This window comes from Psilocybe cubensis, chromosome 2 (genome assembly GCF_017499595.1).
Source record: "Psilocybe cubensis strain MGC-MH-2018 chromosome 2, whole genome shotgun sequence".
NCBI classification, from domain to species: Eukaryota; Fungi; Basidiomycota; class Agaricomycetes; order Agaricales; family Agrocybaceae; genus Psilocybe; species Psilocybe cubensis.
The window spans coordinates 2,661,465-2,678,711 of NC_063000.1; the positions used below are offsets into that span (position 1 = coordinate 2,661,465).

A 17,247-nucleotide genomic window follows, 5' to 3' on the forward strand; every position below is an offset into this window, starting at 1 on the left:
CAAGGGCACGTGTAATGCCAAGAATTTCAAAAGGCACGCACGTGATACTGTCGCGTTGATTTAGCAATTGTTTGAAATGTTTGTTGCAAGTATCTTTTCCACTTCAACCATTCCACAGGATGAACCCCACTCCAAAGCCTCATCAATCGGTTCAGAGATTGAATAAAGCCTACGTTCAAGTCCCTGACTCTCCTGTTAGCCTCGCGAACTACCGCGCTATTGGTACCTCACCACACCCAGTGCCAAGCAGCAGCCTCAAAGAGAACACGCCACTGTCCCCGTTCCAACTAGCCATGTCACAACAGCATACACTTTCATTCACGTCTACAAAGCGCAAACTAGCGGACCGTGATGCATCGTCTTTTGTATTCGACGGGGTCCATATTAGCAGCTCAAAGAAGTCGCGGCTGTCTACCAGTACTGCGAGTATGGCCCCTTTGAACTCAAAGGAGTCGAAACCAGTTTTGCCAACGACGAACACGTGTCCCGAATTTCCAAACGGATTTGTTTATTGCCATCAGTGCAACAAGAAACGCGACGTCTCCGGTAAGGTTGTCTTCGCCCATGTCACGTACATTTTACTCATGCATTGCATAGCTACTCTCCGTTGTACTGTCGTTGAAAAATATCAAACAACAAAGGATAAGGCAATCAAAGAACGACTTTGCGTCAACAAATATTGCAAGCAATGCCTGAAAAATCGATACAATAAAGATATAGAAATTCTAAGATCTCAGTCACAAACTCCAAGAAAGACCATGTCATCTCATTTTAAGTGAGTAGAAAGTGATGTGGATCCATTAGTGTCATCCTCCTGATTTTAAATTATAGATGCCCTCGTTGTATGGGTGTGTGCAACTGTCCAAGGTGCAGGAAGTCGCAAGGACTCGAGCCCATTGGGTATGTGAGCTTCGTTTTTACGCTGGCCTTGAAATTAACACAGTATGTGCAGCAATATTCCGAAACCAAAGCATAAGGAGCTTAAAACTACTTCCAAGTCGGCCAAAAAGCCCAAGGCGGACATCGCCTCTGGCAAGTTTAAAGATATTCCTAAACAAAAACCGAAACTTAAACCACTCCCAACTTTGAAATGGACCCCGGTTCCCGTGAAACTTACCCAAGACCAAGCTGATGAACGAATCTTCATCAGGGAATTTATCCTGCGATTTTCCGAGTCTTTAGATCCTGTTATTGCCAAGTCTCATATAGATGAACTTGAACATATTGGCGGTTTTTTGCGAGCACCTGAAGAAGACGACACGGTTGGTTGGGTTAACGACATGTGCGTTAAAGCTATACTTGTGAGCCTTTTCGGTCTTTTAGCGAAAGACTACGACAATGAGACTGCTAGGGTAAGCTCTTTCAAATATCAGTTAGATAAATTACTCATTATTCGCAGCTGATAAAAGTTGCAATCAAAGATTTGAGGGCATCTGGCGTCAATTTAAATAAACTATGGGCGATATTGGCAACACTACGCGCCAATATTGCCGATGCCAGTTCTGTTGAAGGGTCCGCCACAAGTGCTGCACCATCGGATACCGGAATCCCACTGAACTTCCCTGATCCCTCACCACCACCTGTTTCCGGCATGGCTAACTCACGGTCACTTCGCAGTCTGCGTCAGTCCGGAGATTCTGTCAACATCGTCAATTCAATTCAGATGATACCCGTTATTACTTCTCTTATTCATTTTGCCCTTGGAACTTCTCTCATTCGGGAAGATATCGAACAAAGTCTGAAAGATAGCAAAGACTTTGTCCGTGACGCCAAAGAGGCGACTAGAATAGAGAACGAACGATGGGAAAAAGTACGGTCTACTCTGGAGTCTTTGCCCAAAGACAAAGCGCAGAAGGAAGAGGTTAGTTTACATTGCGTGCGTTTTAAGGTCGCTAATCCTTGTTTTCATTTTTTCAATCAATCAGAACAGAATGAGGCGAAGTACCCATAAAGACCAGATCACAAACATAGACAACTGTCTCAAGATTGTTTCCAAGAGCTTTGTTCCACGTTTCACCACACTCGGAACAGACGATGAAGGTCGAGTTTATTACACTCTTTCCCCTGGCGCCACCGAGCGTGAGGCTGCCTTTGAATATCTCGAAGTAGCTTCTAGCGATAAACCAATGAAACCAAAGAAGCGAGGCCGCGTTCTATCAAAAGAGCACCAACGAGAACTCCGTCAGTGGTCTTGGTTTGTCGCCGTATGGGGAAAAAGACCACTATTATCTCCCGCTGAAAAGGCAGTCTCGGTCAAGGAAGTAGACCATGATGACAGTGACAACGAAGAGGAGGAAAATATAGACGAAGAAAGATGGTGGGGATTCTATGAACCAGAGGAGATCAACAAAATTGCTGAATACATTTCCATCAAATCTGGTCTTGATGATGATGCCGACGCACCTGTAAACCAACCTGCGTCTCTCTTGAACTCCAAATCTACCCAATCGAACAAAGAGAAGACTAGTCTACCCCTTTCGCCTCGCCAAGAACAACTGAAGCGTTTGGTATCCGAACTAAGGGATTATGCCTCTTTGTTGGAATGGAGATTGCGTGAAGATAAATGCACTCTTGTGAACAGGTTCTTGGGACCCGATGGCAGCGCCAAAGGGAAAACCAAATCATCTACAACAGCAATTTCCGTTGAACAATTTTACCATTAAACCGGTTTTAGGTGCTACGGATTACTTCACTTGATATCATTATATGTACAATACTTTCGCGAAGGACCGTTGTGGCATATTCATATTTGGTCTTACGAAGTTAATTTTTGTGTTTGGATTAGTGGTAGATTTACATGGGCATTGACTACAAATAGTTCGCAGTCATACTACTAATGTAGTACATAATTTCTGAAATTATTCCTCATGCTATTTATTCGGCATGACAGTTAATGCAACCGGGGAATTGTGGAATTAATCGCATGAAACTGTCAGCATTAGCAAACCTCGTATATAACAACACACATTAACCAATAATAAACATACAACCGACGCGCATAATCTCTTGCTTGCTATCCCAAGTATCGCCATATCAAATAAAAACAGAAGAAAGTGAAAACGGCACCACCCAAGAAAATGTACGTGTCTTGTGTGCTACAATAACAAGTCAAAGCGTATTCTCTCAAGTAACATTAAAACCGGCTGACCTTCGTTTCTCAATCCAGCCAATCACATCCCTGCTGAGGCCGAGTGTGTTTGCGGTATCTAAGAGGCGGCGCTGCGTGCCCTTAAGAATATTCCGCTGGTCGCGCAGGTTGTCCAAGACCTCCCGCCCCTGAGCTAAAAATTCGTCCAACTTGGTATCGGTGCTTTGAATGAAACTATGTTCGTCCAGAGCTCGGAATTCGCGACCACCCATGCCTGGCTGGGGGGTTGAGCCGCGGAAAGGGGATTCAGAAACGATTTCATGTTGAGGTCGCAAGCCGGGGTGCAGAGTAGAGTTCGTGGGCACAGTATTTTGGAACCGCCGCCGTGAATCTGAGGCAGATGAGAGAGAGGCGGAGGCGGAGGAGGCGGAAATCAGTTCTGCGCGGTTGGCTTCTTGTTGCTATATCTCAAAATCAGACATACTGGCATATATAGGACGAAGGGTTCATACCGCAGCAGCAGCTTCTCCTCGTAGGCGTTCGAATTGACTTCTCAGGTCTGCATAGTCTGCGCGAAACTTCTGTACCCGCCTGTAGTTACAAGGTTGAGAGATGCGACAGCCCATGCAATGCGGTGAACATACATCTGTGCTTTCTCTTGCTTTGCTTTAATGATTTCACGTTTGGTCATAGAATCATAATCGTCTATTGTCCGCTGCATAGCAGACAATGAAGCGGATATTTGGCCTAGTTTTTCAAATGAGAATGATGAATATTTCGATTGAAAATTCTCTGGACCTTGACGGATATTTACCAATGAGGGCAGATGAAGTGTCGCCATTGCGCAGCCTTTCCATGTCTGCCTGTAAAGAGTTCGTTTGGCGTACACCGGAAGTATACAGTGAGTTCATGGTACAATAGAAATATGGACCAAATGAGTGAGGACCGCGACGGAGAAGGTATTGGCGGTTCTGTGTTGGAGAGCAGTTGCAACGACGACTCCTGCCATAACGTGTATGGGCGTCACGTGCAACGCTAAAAATAACAACTTAAACGCGTATATACTTGAGTGAAAAGTCATCTCTGCGTTTTTTAGTAGAGAAATGGACAAGAATATAAACGGCGTGTATACAATCTTTTGGGAATTATATTTTCTAAGGGTATCAGCCCCGTAAATCAAAGAGTTTGTTTCGTATAATAACTTGGTAGTATTGTGTTGCAATTGGTTGATTGTTTGATTCATTTAAACGGTGTTGACAAATACACTTAGTGCACAGCCACGAGATGCTTTCTCAAGTGCCACAAAGCTTTCACTGCTCACCCTTCAACCTCCATTTTACTCAAATCTATACCCCGCCGCTTCGTCTCTCTTCTCGTCTAAAGCTATTTAATATATTACATCCTCTCACGTTGTATCACCAATGGCTTCCCTTCTCGAGCGCATGAATATTCCAACCAACTCTCTTGGCCCCGTTCGTTCTAAACAGTCCAACCGAGGAGCATCGGCTCCGTACGTGCGTGAACTTCCCTGCCCTTCAACATGGACGTTTGTATGAACCTACATTTACTCAGAATCGCGCCAACCGTGCCCCCAGGGGAGACGTCGATTCACAGTGGTCGCATGATCTTTTTGAATCGCACAACTCACTTTCTGCGCGCCTAAATGTGACCCCGACCGCACCGAAAGCGAATCTGAATCCCATAGCTCAGAAAGCTATCCGCGATGCAACGACCGGATCGCGCACGGATTCTCTTTCTATCAAAGGCGCTGGTTCTATGGGTAATGTGGTGGAGGTAACTGGTTTGGTGGGGGGTACGACGGCAGAAGACGTTGCGGCTATCTTCAAGCGCTGTGGTCAAATCACAGATCAAAAGTCTATGTCGAATAACAGAAACGACCCGAGGATCAGGATAACATTCAAAACTGCGGCCTCCGCAACCTCTGCGGTCCAGAAATTTAACAATCAGCCTGCCGATGGTAAAATTCTGTCGGTGAAGATTGTGGGTGCGTCGGCTACTGGCACATCGTTGGGCGGTCGACTGGGTGGAAGTGATGGGTTGGATATTGTAAGAGACGAGGGTAGTGTGGATGTTCTCATGAATACGGGCGAAGACACAGGCTCGTAAGTCCATACAGCGACATTTATATGAGACATCATGTTGATCATTCTCTATGGACGTAGAAAAATGCGTTCGGATTCTTTACTGAACTCTGACCCCCGAGCGCAGGTTTTACTGGCACCTCCGGGCGCAGACCCTGCTGACTATACACAGACCCCCGAGACACGAGGCGGCGGACGACGAGGTGGTCGTGGCCGCGGCGGTGCACGAAGTGGCCGGGGCCGCAAACGCGGCGGAAACAACGGGGGGCGTATGGAAGTCGATTAGTTCTTCTTTCTTCTTCGTGCGGGTTTCGTTTCCTGCGATTTTAGTTTTTTTTTTCTGTACTCGTCCTGATTTCCTGCTAATCGTCCCATTGAACTCGTATCCCAAGGTCCCTCTTTTAAAGAACACTTTTTCGTTATGTTATTATAGTCTGTACTGTTTGCCTCGTTCTTTGATGATATTCAGGTGGTTATACTGTCTAGTCGATGAGAGACAGAGCCGCTGGTGAATTGACGTGACAAATGCGTGATTGATCCAGAGTAATTCTTTTTTTAGTAATACATAGCCAGGCATCAAAGTTTGGTTCACGCGTTCACCTCCAACGTTGACCACGTCTGCTGTGCACTCTTGCTATTGCCTTCATCGTCGGACTCATCCCCGGCCCAGTAGACCTTTTCTTTCCCTTTAATTCTCACATCTATATTCTTGCAAAACATCTAAAGCAATCATGTCTGGTCAGTCCGTCTTTCCTGCAGCTTCTACCCTCTCAGACTCCACATTACGTAGACTCATGCAATTCGCACAACAGGCTGGCTGTTTCTCTTTGCTGTGCTGTATGCAGCTGCTCTCCTCTTTGGAATGGTCTTTTTCGTGAGTCCATAACTCCCCCTCGTGTATTGTCATTGTTGCTCAGGTCTTGGCAGATCATCATGTACTCCGACCTTGAAAGCGACTACATAAACCCTATTGATTTCTGTAACAAACTCAACCAAGTATGTTGCTGTCGCCTTGGTCAGACGGGCATTTCCTGAACATATTCGCTGTACAGTTTGTTATCCCTGAATATGCTGCGCATGCTTTCCTTGCTTTGCTCTTTCTCCTTACTGGCCAATGGGCATCTCTTTTGTGGAATGTACCTTTGTTGGCGTACAACATTAACAAGTGAGTGCCTCTGTCGTCTGCAGTACCAACAGTTTCAAATATTTTCGCAGAGTTGTTAACAAGGCGCACATGTACGACGCGACCGAGATCTTCCGCACCCTCCCTCAACATCAAAAGGAGGCGTATTTCAAGACCGCATTTTACCTCCTATCTTTCTTTTTCTACCTGTACAAGTGCGTATAGACGTGCATCGTTTCTGTTATGCAGACATGCAACTGACAATCCATATTTCCACAGGATGATTGTCTCTTTCATTGCCGAAGGCGACGCTTGATCTACTACGATACCTATGACTACGACACTCTAATGAGCAGGGGTCTACACCCTATGTGAAATGAAGATGGGGAGAAATTGGCAAAGTCCATTTTTGATAAATAACGCGCTGTTAGAAAAAAAAATGGGCGAATAGAATCTATCTATTGGATATCTGCTTGAATTCTGGCGATCCGGTCTTGGACCACGTGTTTGAGAATGCCTATTGCTTCAGAAGCCTCGAGTCGACGGGTTCTGTCCCTGAAGAAGGAGACCGGTCTAGCAATAAGATGACAGTAACACTAGTGTGAATGCTTTGAAAACCAGAACCATTGCGCGTCAGTTGGGGTGCAGGATCACGTGTGAGCGGCACTAGCAGCGTCACCACCTGAGGTGGCTGGCACATAGTCTCGGCCAAAGTTGCTCTTCTTCATTTCGAGCGATCTCCCGTTTCTCTGACTTGCAAGCCTTTTGCCTAGTCCCCGGTGTCGGCTCTTTCGTGTTTGTTAACGAATTTGCAGAAGACTCACGACATAAATCATGGGTGGAGCAGGTGCGTGGCAGCGCCCAGTCTGATGGCCATGTCAACTAACAGTCAGCTCGTTCGCATTTCTCTCTTGTTCTGTGCCCATGACGCGCGTATCTCTCGTTGTCGCGACATGACTCGACTGCATATTACGAATCTGGCGTTCTGGACGTTGGGTGGATTGTGGACTCAGGCTGGTTGTTCTTGTTTGCGGTCCTCATGGCCGCTGGTCTTTTGTTTTGCATGGTGTTCTTTGTGAGTGCTATCTTCCTGTCGACAGTGGACGGGGCTGAAGACGTTGTGTTTGAATAGATCATAATGTTCTCTGATTTGGAGTGCGACTATATTAACCCTATCGACCTGTGCAACAAACTAAACCAAGTGAGTTGGTCGGTCTGTATGGGTGTGGTGAGGCTGATTGTGTGCAGTTTGTTCTCCCCGAGATTGGTGCACATACAAGTCTGGCTACATTATTCCTGCTTTCTGGCCAATGGATTGCTTTCTTGCTCAACGCTCCACTGGTTGTTTACAATGTCCACAAGTAATGTCATACGCATGTGTGCATCGGAATGGCGCTGATTCCCTTTGTAGAGTTCAAACCAGGGGGCATATGTACGATGCGACAGAGATATTCCGCTCATTATCAAGACACAAGCAGGAGACATTTATCAAGCTTGGATTTTACTTGCTGTCGTTCTTCTACTACCTGTATAGGTGCGTCGAGCCACTGGCTTCGGTGGGAATATCGCTGACGGGAAGTGCAGAATGATTGTTGCTTTGATTGCAGAAAGCGAATAGACATATATTCCACGGAGGGATCTGATCTACATACAGTAGTTGTTTTATGCAATTGATGTAAACGAGATGTACGGAACCACCGACCCATCCTCTCTCAACCAATTCCAAGAGACGACAGTGGGTGCTGAGACGTCCGGTTTTTCAGGACACGGCCTGACACTCGAACAACCGCGTAGACAATCCAACAGTGTGGAATGGACGGTCATGAGCAACATGGGGAAGATTATGGCCGTGCCGCCGCACAAGTTTTTCATTTGCCTCGACGCTCGTTTTTATACCTACTGCCCGTGAGAATATTTAGGGCAGGTCACATGCACTTGTAAATCTCCATTGAGCTTCAGCATCTGCATGCCCTCTGTTCTCCTGATACAGCTTCTTCCATGCTCGTCTGCTTTGTCCGCCAGCGCATACTGTGTGTGTCGTGTGGTCTGTTTGCATAAATATCAGTTCTTGTAATATGCAAGTTCATATTCCGCTACCGGATATCTCTTGGTACTTCCTTCCATGTCGCTCTATCTCTGTGTAGATTGTGGCGGATCAAAGACAGCAGTCGTTATCTGCAATCCAGTTGGCACTATCGTTGGTAGAGCTACCGGTGGTCCATCCAACATCGCATATCTTACCCCTCAGTCTTTCAACAAGACCGTGAAAGCCGCTGTCATTGCCGCTCTTCAAATCGCCCTTCCCGATTCTCCAGACGTCTCCCTCCCCGTTGTTGGAAAAAGTCCTTTCCATGCAGCCTGGTTTGGTGTCTCCGGAGCAGACTCGCCAGCAGCTATCGCTCGCATCGCCGCCCCTCTTTCAGAACTGCTTGGCTTGCCTCTGGGCCCCAAGTTGGTTATCGCAAACGACACCCATCTGTTGGCTGCCCCAATTCGCATGTACTCCGATGTCACCCACGCAGTTGCTGTCATCGCAGGTACAGGATCCATCACCGTTAGCTTCACAGAAGTCGACGGCAAGATCGAAGAGCTCGGTCGCGTCGGGGGCTGGGGTTGGATTCTGGGGGACGAAGGCGGTGGATACGATGTGGGCCGTCAAGCATTGCGACAGATTCTATTGGCGAATGACAAGTCATCCATTACGGGCGTTCCGTTACCCAAAAGCATGCTCATAGATCGCGTTTTGGAGATATTCGGTGCGACCACGGTATTGGAGATATTGACAGGGGTCTATCTACCCGATCCCCCGCCGGGTCAGACCAATCCAACTGGTGAAACAAATGAACACCTCGAACGAGAGAAACGTATATCGACCCTGTCTCCTATTGTCTTCGAGGCCGCTTTCAAGCACCATGACCCCCTTGCTATGGACGTCGTGAAGGCCACAGCCAGTCATTTAGTAGCTCAGATCGCTTTGCTCCTCGGAGACGGTGTTGAATCATCTGCTCGTACTGTTAAAGCATCTGAGAGTGTAATATCATTTGGCGGCTCTTTGGTTGGAGTCGAGGCTTATAGGCAATTGATTCTCACCGACCTTGCTCAACGGGGTCATGTTTTCAAGCGATCCATTGTTATAGACGATGCTGCAGCTATTGGCGGAACTGCGTTGGCAGCTGCATTTACAGATTAATTTTTCAATTTTTATATACATCTACAAACTAGTTGTACAATTTTTATTGAATGTTTAGTTTGCGTTCCAGAATGAATCCAATAAAATTACATCATGTGGTTCGAAACTGTGACGCTCCTTGAACCGCTACCACCAACATCATTTCTGTCTCTCGGAATCGGTCCTTTGCAGGCTTTCTTCTCTCCTCTTGTTCTGTATTTTTCGGCGTGTTAAAAACATGACTTGTTTGAGGCGATTTATGCTGAAAATTGCACAATTCTGTGGTTGTTTCTTTGTGTCTATGTCAGTGGTTTATACGACAAACTTGCTTTTTTTCTCTCCTCTTTCCTCCCTCACTTCAAGTATTCTGCGCTTTCTACTGTCTAATCCAGGATATACGCATCCTCGAGATATATATGCTCATTCTGGGCGGCAAATCTCAGATATTTCTCAAGGCGACTCGATGTATCCTGACTTTCTGTCTGATCGTGCTGGTAGCGCTTTCTCCTGGGAGTCGAGTAAATTCACTCTTGAAAACGGGCTTGGGCATTCTGACTCTGTGTATGTCGATGAGAAACTGGTCCTTTCGAAAGTTTTTGCAAATTCTATGCGGCCCTCGAATATCAGGCCCTACTTTTATCGTGCCAAAGGATCCTTTGAAAAAGATGACATCACGATTACGACGCTCATCACCAGTAATCGATTCAAGGTCTTTGCCAGATTAGTCGAGAAGTATCGAGGTGAGTTCTATGGCACGTTCGTTTTGTAGCACATGTTTGACCATTAGTACAGGTCCCATTTCTGTCACTGTCCATGTTAAGGATGTTGCCGAGCACGTTGAAGCTGTATTGGAGTCTCTGCGCGACATGTACATATCGTCCCAAACGATGATGACTTTTGTAGATGTACACTTGGTTGTCGACGCATTCGATCGCCAGTTTAACACCTGGCGAAATATTGCTCGTCTGTTCGCAAGAACCGACTTTGTGATGATGCTGGACATTGACTTCTACCCTTGCACGGACTTTAGATCGGTCATTAGGCGTAGCTCAACAATCTCAGATAAGCTATATGCGGGAAGGGCTGCACTTGTGGTTCCTGCTTTTGAATATGTTGATTTCCATGAAGGCACCAATTATGCCGCGTTTCCGACCAAGAAAATGGTTAGTCTCTTGCTGTATTGTTTCCAGATGGCTAGAGCTAAGGAACCTTAGGATCTTCTTCATTTAGTCAATAATCATCGCATCGACATGTTCCATGCTTCTTGGGCCCCTGGTCACAATAGCACGGACTATAATCACTTCTACTCTGCCCCTTCCGGTGAGGTGTACAAAGTAACTCGTTACCAATCAGCATATGAGCCTTATGTTATCTTCAAGAAGGATGGGCCGCCATGGCAAGTCCGAAACACCAGTCCTTTTTTTCTAAAAAAAAATAATGACGCTAACTGAACCTCGGCGGTGTAGGTGTGATGAGCGCTTCGTCGGATATGGAGGAAACAAGGCGGCTTGCCTTTTCGAGATGTATCTAGCTGGTGTCTCGTTTTATGTACTCGCCGACCATTTTATCGTCCACCAGAACCATCTATATGAAGAAAATGCCCGCAAGAATGAGGTAGGGCTGCTACTATTTCCTGGTCCTATCAATGATACTCAGTTCCGCCACAAAAAGCGCAGGCGAAATCGTAAACTGTATGCGGATTTCAAGGAAGAGTCATGTTTACGGTGAGGTTAAATAATGCATTATACTGTTATGTTGCTGAATGAAATTATAGGTATTTGAAAAGTTATCATGATCTCAACATGCTCCGCTCAGATCTCGCGGAGAACGCATTGGCTGAGTGCAGGAAGCTCAAGTCTGTCGTCCGAGCCGTCCCAAAGGTATGTTGCAGTTCTTTGACACTATCATTCACCGTAGGCTGTAAATAACTCTTATCATTATAGTACTTTCAAAGCCACACAGAAGGTGTTATACCCTAAGTGCGAGGTCCGGTCTCTAGTTCGTTTCCATCTTCTCCCATGTTCAACTTGAATGCAAGGAAAAGGCAATCAGATATACAATTACTTGTTGAACATGCTTTGTTGTTTTACTATGTCTTTGTTTCCTTTACACAAATTAGGCTCGTTTCCGGGAAAATAGGTCTTTAATCAGTCTGAGATCATACACCTTATGTTCGTTGTCCTCGGATTTTTGGGCCAATCTCATGGGGTCAACATCGCATTGCACCATTCGCTCAAGTTTTATGATATCCGCATCCGTTCACGCTTCGAAATTTTAGGTTGTTTTTCTTCGAAGTGAACAAAGTAGGAGCGTGTCGAACAAGCAGCTAATTTGGAATGCATTAGCGTCGAAGCCGGTCACAAAAAGCGTGGATTTCGTTACCTGAACCGATTTTATACACTCATGAAAGCATTTGTTCTTTTTTTGTAATCTTGGTTCTCTACGTATTCCCTGAAATAAAAATACGCCACACCATCCCCGCCCTTCCACGAATGCGCTGTACGCAGTCAGGTGAGAGAGAGGTTTGCCAAGCACCATGATGATAGCGGAGGGGGACCCACTGAAATGAGCTCCGGCCGGAAGGGATACATAGACCTGGCGGCCCGGATGGACGCCCTTTTCTGCAACTCAACGCCTCAGCTGGCCCTGCTTCTACTTCTTTCCTCCCTGGTTAATTGCGGGAACATCTCATACCGGGCGTCATACAAATACCCGATTTTCTATCTGTTCAGCTACTTAAACAGCCTATCAACTATATCACATTCGTTTACACGCCCCTTTTACTCACTTCACAATCTATGGCACCACGCGTTTTAATCTGCAGTGAGTCGTTATCTTGCTTGCTCTTTGAGCTTGATAGACAGTTATATGATAACAGGTACCATTGTGTGGGCACATGAAGACGTCGAGCGTCTGCTGGGTGACATTGCTGAAGTAGTTGTATGTGCATCACCCCTCTCAGCTTCGTCAGGGTGCCATTGATTTTCGGACGTAGTACGTGGATTCTCCCGATCGAAAATCATTCTTGGCAGAGTTCGGGCCTGGGGGAAAGTATCACAATACAGTAGGCATATACAGGGAAAACGAGTCCTCCAAAAAGCTAGGTGTCTTCGACAAGGAACTCATAGATGGTCTGCCGTCCTCTGTACGATGGATTGCACATAATGGCGCCGGATACGATCCCGTGGATGTCCATGCGTGTAAAGCGAGGGGTACGTGCGAACTTCTCCTTCCCCGACCCGCATAACTGACTGCGTCCTTTCTTTATTCATTTAAAAACGGAACAGGAATTTACCTTTCCAACACTCCGGGAGCTGTAGATGACGCCACAGCAACGACTGCGTTGTATCTTCTTATTTCCACACTTCGCCAGTATTCAGTGGCGGAGCGGTCTTTGCGGGAGTTGAAGTGGAAGCCGCAAGGGCTCAACAAGCGCACTCATGATGTGACTGGAAAAACATTGGGCATCTTGGGGCTCGGTGGCATTGGCACGCGTCTCGCGGTTCTCGCGCACGCCTTTCCCATGCGTGTAATCTACCATTCTCGCCATAAGAGCCCCAATGCACCAGAGTTTTGCGAGTACTTTGAGAATGTCGAGGAGATGCTGGCTCAGACTGATGTGCTAAGCGTGCACGTCCCTTTGCGACAAGAAACGATTGGTCTCGTCGGCGAGAAATGGATCAGAGCATTGAAACCAGGCGCCATTATTATCAACACCGCTCGCGGGAAAGTCATTGACGAGGAAGCTATGATTCGGGCCCTGGAAGACGGACATGTTAGTGACGAATCTCTTAAAAATATATGGTACCAAAGCTGAACCTTATTTCACATATTAGCTGGCTGCTGCAGGTTTGGATGTATTCCCCAATGAGCCCGAGGTCAATCCACGTCTCCTCGAATTCCCACAAGTGACTCTCCTGCCGCACATGGGAACTGAAAACCAGGACACCCAGCGGCAGATGGAAGTGCGCGCCTTGACAAACCTCCGGGATTTCTTGAACACGGGAATGGGCAAGGATTTGGTGATCGAGTTCAAGGCACCACAGGGTGAAACAAAGGTGAAGCAGAAATTGTAGTGAACCTTCAGTCGAGGGCTGATTTCTTGGGATATTTTACAAAGGAGTAGTAATTTATAGTAGAATGAAAAATAATGCAATACATGTTTCTTTATGCCCAGAATTATGACTGAAGATGCGCGAACATTAATTCCCCTGACCTATGTATTGCTCACGGCATCATGAAGAGAGCGAGGACGGCAACAAGAGGAGTTTATCCACGAGGTTTCCTCGAGGCAGATGGTCTGCTTCATTTATATGTTGTTCATCATGGAGGCATTTCTGGCTTGGATTGCTGCCATCGTTGATTCTTCGAACCATTAGGGAAAGGCGGAAGAATTCATTGGACCAAGGTTACATCGTTATGCCGGCCAATCAAAGTCCAATGAGCGACACAACGGAGGTCCAATCGGGTATTTCTGCCACTATCTTTGAGCTGTGAGCCGTCGTATACACAGCCATCTAGCTTCTGACAGTGTTTCCTGATTTTGTTTGTTATCAGTCAAGAGGCGTTCACTGCGCTGAGCAGCTGTACCACTGAATTTGCAAATTTTCATCCAAAATCTGTGCGATATTTGCGTTAGTTTTGTTTTAGGGTATAGCTGAACCATGACGCCCAGGACTCGACCCAACGGGAGATAGAAGCGTGCAGCCGAAGAATCCTTGAACACGATCGCGAGATGAAAGGATTGTTGGACAAAACGAAATCAGAACTTGTGGATGATATCAAGCGTGCCGCTGAGGCATCAGTAAGGTAAGATGTCTTATTCGCTGATGTTGTGTGTGTGAGAGAGAACCAAATCGTCGCAGAGCCAAAATTGTAAATTTGGTCCGACAAGAAGTGATGCGGCAGGTCAAAGAACAAGTTGATGAACAAATCAAGGAGCATCTGCCAGAAAGTTTGCAGCAGCAGGCAGATGAGGGTAAGCGACAAGTTGAAGAGATGAAAATTTCCCTGCGAAATTCGTGAGGATTTCGTTACGTGCTGTCGGATCCTTTTCACCCCGGCTGAACTGATTTGGCAGTGAAGCGAGGATACAGAACTCGTTTATCCAAACCAATGGTCTCATGGATCCTTTGGCACCTATTTTAATGACGAGTGGACAAAAGAGCCCGTTGTATCCGTCAAATGCATGGTCCTTATTGCACTATGATTGTGAGTCCTCTTTCTGCTTGTTATGCGTGGGTTTTTTGATTGAGGAAAACATAGTAGAATCGGCGAAGGGCTTGAACAGGCACTATGAACTCACGGCGACGGAGGACTTGCACACGAATATCAGTCATTTTTTGAAACATATAGGTAAGAAAAAGCGTACACAACGCCGTCAGTTTTACCTAAATCATGGATTGACAAGTGACAATGACATAGGCACGGGCATCGATATCCCAGTTTCTGAGGCTGCGGGATAACCTTGAGCGCAGATTCCTGTTTATAAGTATATTCAAAGTCGATATTGAACCCAGTTATGAAGAAATTTGCTAGAAATAAAATCAGTTCTTTGTTGATTCCAAGGCGCAGTCACACATATCCGCGAATAGGACTCACCAGGGTGGCGTATAAATAGATTGACCCGTGAGTGCCCTCTAAACGCGCCAACAATCAAAGCAACACGAAATACGACATGTGGAAGAGACAAGCTAGGCTTCGATGGACTCTATAATCTGGGTTTGATCTCAGATCAAAATGAAGAGCAAAAGGGGGCGCGTGCATTCAAAATCAAGGGCTTGGGCTTAGTGAAGGTTCTCCCAGTCCGTAATCGATGTCTATCCAGTCGCAACCGCCAAACACACGAGGTGGATTGTCCCGAAGAGACTCTACTGGGAGGACGAGTCCCGAGTCTATCCATGGCCTTGCCAATTCGTCAAATATGTTCGCAGCAGGGATAGGGGAAGCCCTGCAGGCATTCCTTGCGACGGCAAAAGCGCCGAACGCAAGACCGATAACTGTTGAATTTGGAAGCCGTGTGATGGCTGTTGGGAGGCAGAGGATGCTAGCCATGAACGGAAGGGTGAGTGCACAGTATACCCTGGAGAAGATTGTAGTTGCTGAGACAGAGGCATGTAGAATGCGCTCCTGTACATGAAGAGCAAGTTCGGGCTGCTGAACTCTACGACAGCGTTGTACCTGCAGGCAACGTTCGAAGGGGACGAGGAACGGTTTGTAGAGGTAGACCTAGACTCTTGGGAGGAGCTGGTTGTGTACATGCAGCGACTACGAATTATTACCTGAGTAGCACAAGAGAATGGATATGAATGAGCACGTGCTTTGTCAGTGTGCGTCGTCGCTAAGTACTTGAACTTGAACAAAACACTTTCTCTTCGCTTCCTCAAGCTCGCCCGCCACCATTATATGCCCGCTACCCTTGATATGCCGGTTAGTCTCCTTGTTTCTTAGTATTTCTTTTCCTCACCCCCGCTTTAGAACCAGGTCTCTTCGCTGGCACAGGTTCAGAGGGCATACCAGCGACTCACCCACTCTGAGCTTGTCCTCTTTCTCAAAGTTCGTAACCTCCCCACCTCCGGCACCGACCTAGAGCTGGCTGCGCGTCTTTCCAACCATGATCTCCACACATACCATTTCCCCAGTGCCGTTCTCGATCGTGCCTCCACATCTTCACCCACTCTGACCACTAAACACAGGCAGTCCATGACCCCGGATTTGCCTGTCGAACTCCTCGCCAATATCATGGATCATGTTGGCGATTGGGAACTCGCAAAGGCTGTTGGTGTTCCGACTTCTCTTTCCCAGCCGTCCGAGTGGAGCCGCGCCACACGCACAGACAGAGCTGTCATCACCGGCCACCTGGCCTACATCCGTAACGCCCAGCCCTCCGCTGAAAATCCGCTCACAAAAATCGGTGCTACGTTGGCCATTCGGTTCGGCTATGTCAATGTTCTAGAATACTTCCTGTCCCAGCACCACAAAATGTTCCTTGATGTCTTCGATGACGACCTCATACCCATAAAGGCTTCGCGGCATGGGCGTCTCAATGTGCTATCGTGGTGGAAACATGGATTTGAGCAGCATCCAGATCTCATTCCTCCTCCGAAACGAGGATCAGTAGCTGAGGCTGTCGACCGTGCATCACGTAATGGCCATGTTGTCTCTCTAGACTGGTGGCTATCGTGGGGTCACCCATTTGAATACACCGAAGCTGCACTGGAATACGCAAGCTCCAAAAATCAAATTGCCGTATTGGATTGGTGGAAGAAGCAGCATAAGGAGAAGGGTCTGCCGCTCAAGATCGGACGGGCGATGGACATGGCGAGTACCGCTGGGCATGTCGAAGTTCTAGAGTGGTGGGCTGGGTCCCAGTTGGATCCGAAATACGATCGCCATGCTCTACAGCATGCGAGTTGTCATGGGAAGGTTGAAGTTTTGCAATGGTGGCTAGGCAGTGGTCTGCCTCTCATATTTGACCAGGAAGCTTTAACAGGTGCAACAAGACACAATAGGCCTGAAGTTTTGGAGTGGTGGGACAAATCAGGGTTGCCAATCAATTATAGGATGTGCGATATTGAAGAGGCGCTAGAAGAATCCATCATTCCCGGCGATGATGCTAGGGAATGGTGGCGGAAGAAAGGAGTCGACTTTAATGCAAACGACAAAGAATGGATGAAACTGCAGAGTCTTAATTGACGTCGCGCCCTTTCTTTCTTTTCATTTTTCATCTGCTGGATCTACTACTTTGGATAACTACGTTTGTCTG

The 17,247-nt window shown here is 46.9% G+C and overlaps 10 protein-coding genes across 10 annotated transcripts; 9 read left to right on the forward strand and 1 right to left on the reverse strand.

The window, feature by feature from the left end:
- Positions 1-119: 119 nt before the first annotated feature.
- On the forward strand, positions 120-2,663 carry JR316_0002375 (uncharacterized protein; the record flags this gene model as incomplete). Its single annotated transcript, XM_047888169.1, has 5 exons — positions 120-546; positions 598-775; positions 953-1,352; positions 1,400-1,861; positions 1,926-2,663. The coding sequence occupies 5 exons, from the start codon at positions 120-122 to the stop codon at positions 2,661-2,663; spliced, it is 2,205 nt and encodes a 734-aa protein (XP_047753092.1).
- A 350-nt stretch (positions 2,664-3,013) lies between these two features.
- On the reverse strand, positions 3,014-3,999 carry JR316_0002376 (Protein transport protein bos1; the record flags this gene model as incomplete). The annotated part of the gene is made up of 5 exons (XM_047888170.1): positions 3,014-3,095; positions 3,149-3,549; positions 3,601-3,679; positions 3,733-3,835; positions 3,903-3,999. 5 exons carry the CDS (start codon positions 3,997-3,999, stop codon positions 3,014-3,016), a joined length of 762 nt encoding a protein of 253 aa, XP_047753093.1.
- Positions 4,000-4,509: 510 nt separating this feature from the next.
- On the forward strand, positions 4,510-6,629 carry JR316_0002377 (ER-derived vesicles protein ERV14; the record flags this gene model as incomplete). Its single annotated transcript, XM_047888171.1, has 8 exons — positions 4,510-4,602; positions 4,661-5,211; positions 5,272-5,459; positions 6,003-6,064; positions 6,118-6,186; positions 6,243-6,355; positions 6,406-6,528; positions 6,593-6,629. 8 exons carry the CDS (start codon positions 4,510-4,512, stop codon positions 6,627-6,629), a joined length of 1,236 nt encoding a protein of 411 aa, XP_047753094.1.
- Positions 6,630-7,147: 518 nt separating this feature from the next.
- On the forward strand, positions 7,148-7,931 carry JR316_0002378 (ER-derived vesicles protein ERV14; the record flags this gene model as incomplete). The annotated part of the gene is made up of 6 exons (XM_047888172.1): positions 7,148-7,160; positions 7,327-7,388; positions 7,446-7,514; positions 7,562-7,674; positions 7,725-7,847; positions 7,898-7,931. 6 exons carry the CDS (start codon positions 7,148-7,150, stop codon positions 7,929-7,931), a joined length of 414 nt encoding a protein of 137 aa, XP_047753095.1.
- A 504-nt stretch (positions 7,932-8,435) lies between these two features.
- On the forward strand, positions 8,436-9,503 carry JR316_0002379 (N-acetyl-D-glucosamine kinase; the record flags this gene model as incomplete). The annotated part of the gene is made up of 1 exon (XM_047888173.1): positions 8,436-9,503. The coding sequence occupies one exon, from the start codon at positions 8,436-8,438 to the stop codon at positions 9,501-9,503; it is 1,068 nt and encodes a 355-aa protein (XP_047753096.1).
- Positions 9,504-9,945: 442 nt separating this feature from the next.
- Positions 9,946-11,461, forward strand: JR316_0002380 (LARGE xylosyl- and glucuronyltransferase 2; the record flags this gene model as incomplete). Its single annotated transcript, XM_047888174.1, has 7 exons — positions 9,946-10,222; positions 10,275-10,645; positions 10,697-10,878; positions 10,949-11,096; positions 11,154-11,206; positions 11,257-11,362; positions 11,426-11,461. 7 exons carry the CDS (start codon positions 9,946-9,948, stop codon positions 11,459-11,461), a joined length of 1,173 nt encoding a protein of 390 aa, XP_047753097.1.
- A 586-nt stretch (positions 11,462-12,047) lies between these two features.
- Positions 12,048-13,558, forward strand: JR316_0002381 (Putative 2-hydroxyacid dehydrogenase UNK4.10; the record flags this gene model as incomplete). Its single annotated transcript, XM_047888175.1, has 6 exons — positions 12,048-12,152; positions 12,215-12,305; positions 12,361-12,422; positions 12,478-12,694; positions 12,770-13,257; positions 13,319-13,558. 6 exons carry the CDS (start codon positions 12,048-12,050, stop codon positions 13,556-13,558), a joined length of 1,203 nt encoding a protein of 400 aa, XP_047753098.1.
- A 343-nt stretch (positions 13,559-13,901) lies between these two features.
- On the forward strand, positions 13,902-14,507 carry JR316_0002382 (uncharacterized protein; the record flags this gene model as incomplete). Its single annotated transcript, XM_047888176.1, has 4 exons — positions 13,902-13,975; positions 14,040-14,103; positions 14,158-14,291; positions 14,348-14,507. 4 exons carry the CDS (start codon positions 13,902-13,904, stop codon positions 14,505-14,507), a joined length of 432 nt encoding a protein of 143 aa, XP_047753099.1.
- Positions 14,508-15,297: 790 nt separating this feature from the next.
- Positions 15,298-15,767, forward strand: JR316_0002383 (uncharacterized protein; the record flags this gene model as incomplete). Its single annotated transcript, XM_047888177.1, has 2 exons — positions 15,298-15,546; positions 15,603-15,767. 2 exons carry the CDS (start codon positions 15,298-15,300, stop codon positions 15,765-15,767), a joined length of 414 nt encoding a protein of 137 aa, XP_047753100.1.
- A 120-nt stretch (positions 15,768-15,887) lies between these two features.
- On the forward strand, positions 15,888-17,177 carry JR316_0002384 (uncharacterized protein; the record flags this gene model as incomplete). The annotated part of the gene is made up of 2 exons (XM_047888178.1): positions 15,888-15,911; positions 15,960-17,177. 2 exons carry the CDS (start codon positions 15,888-15,890, stop codon positions 17,175-17,177), a joined length of 1,242 nt encoding a protein of 413 aa, XP_047753101.1.
- Positions 17,178-17,247: the final 70 nt, after the last annotated feature.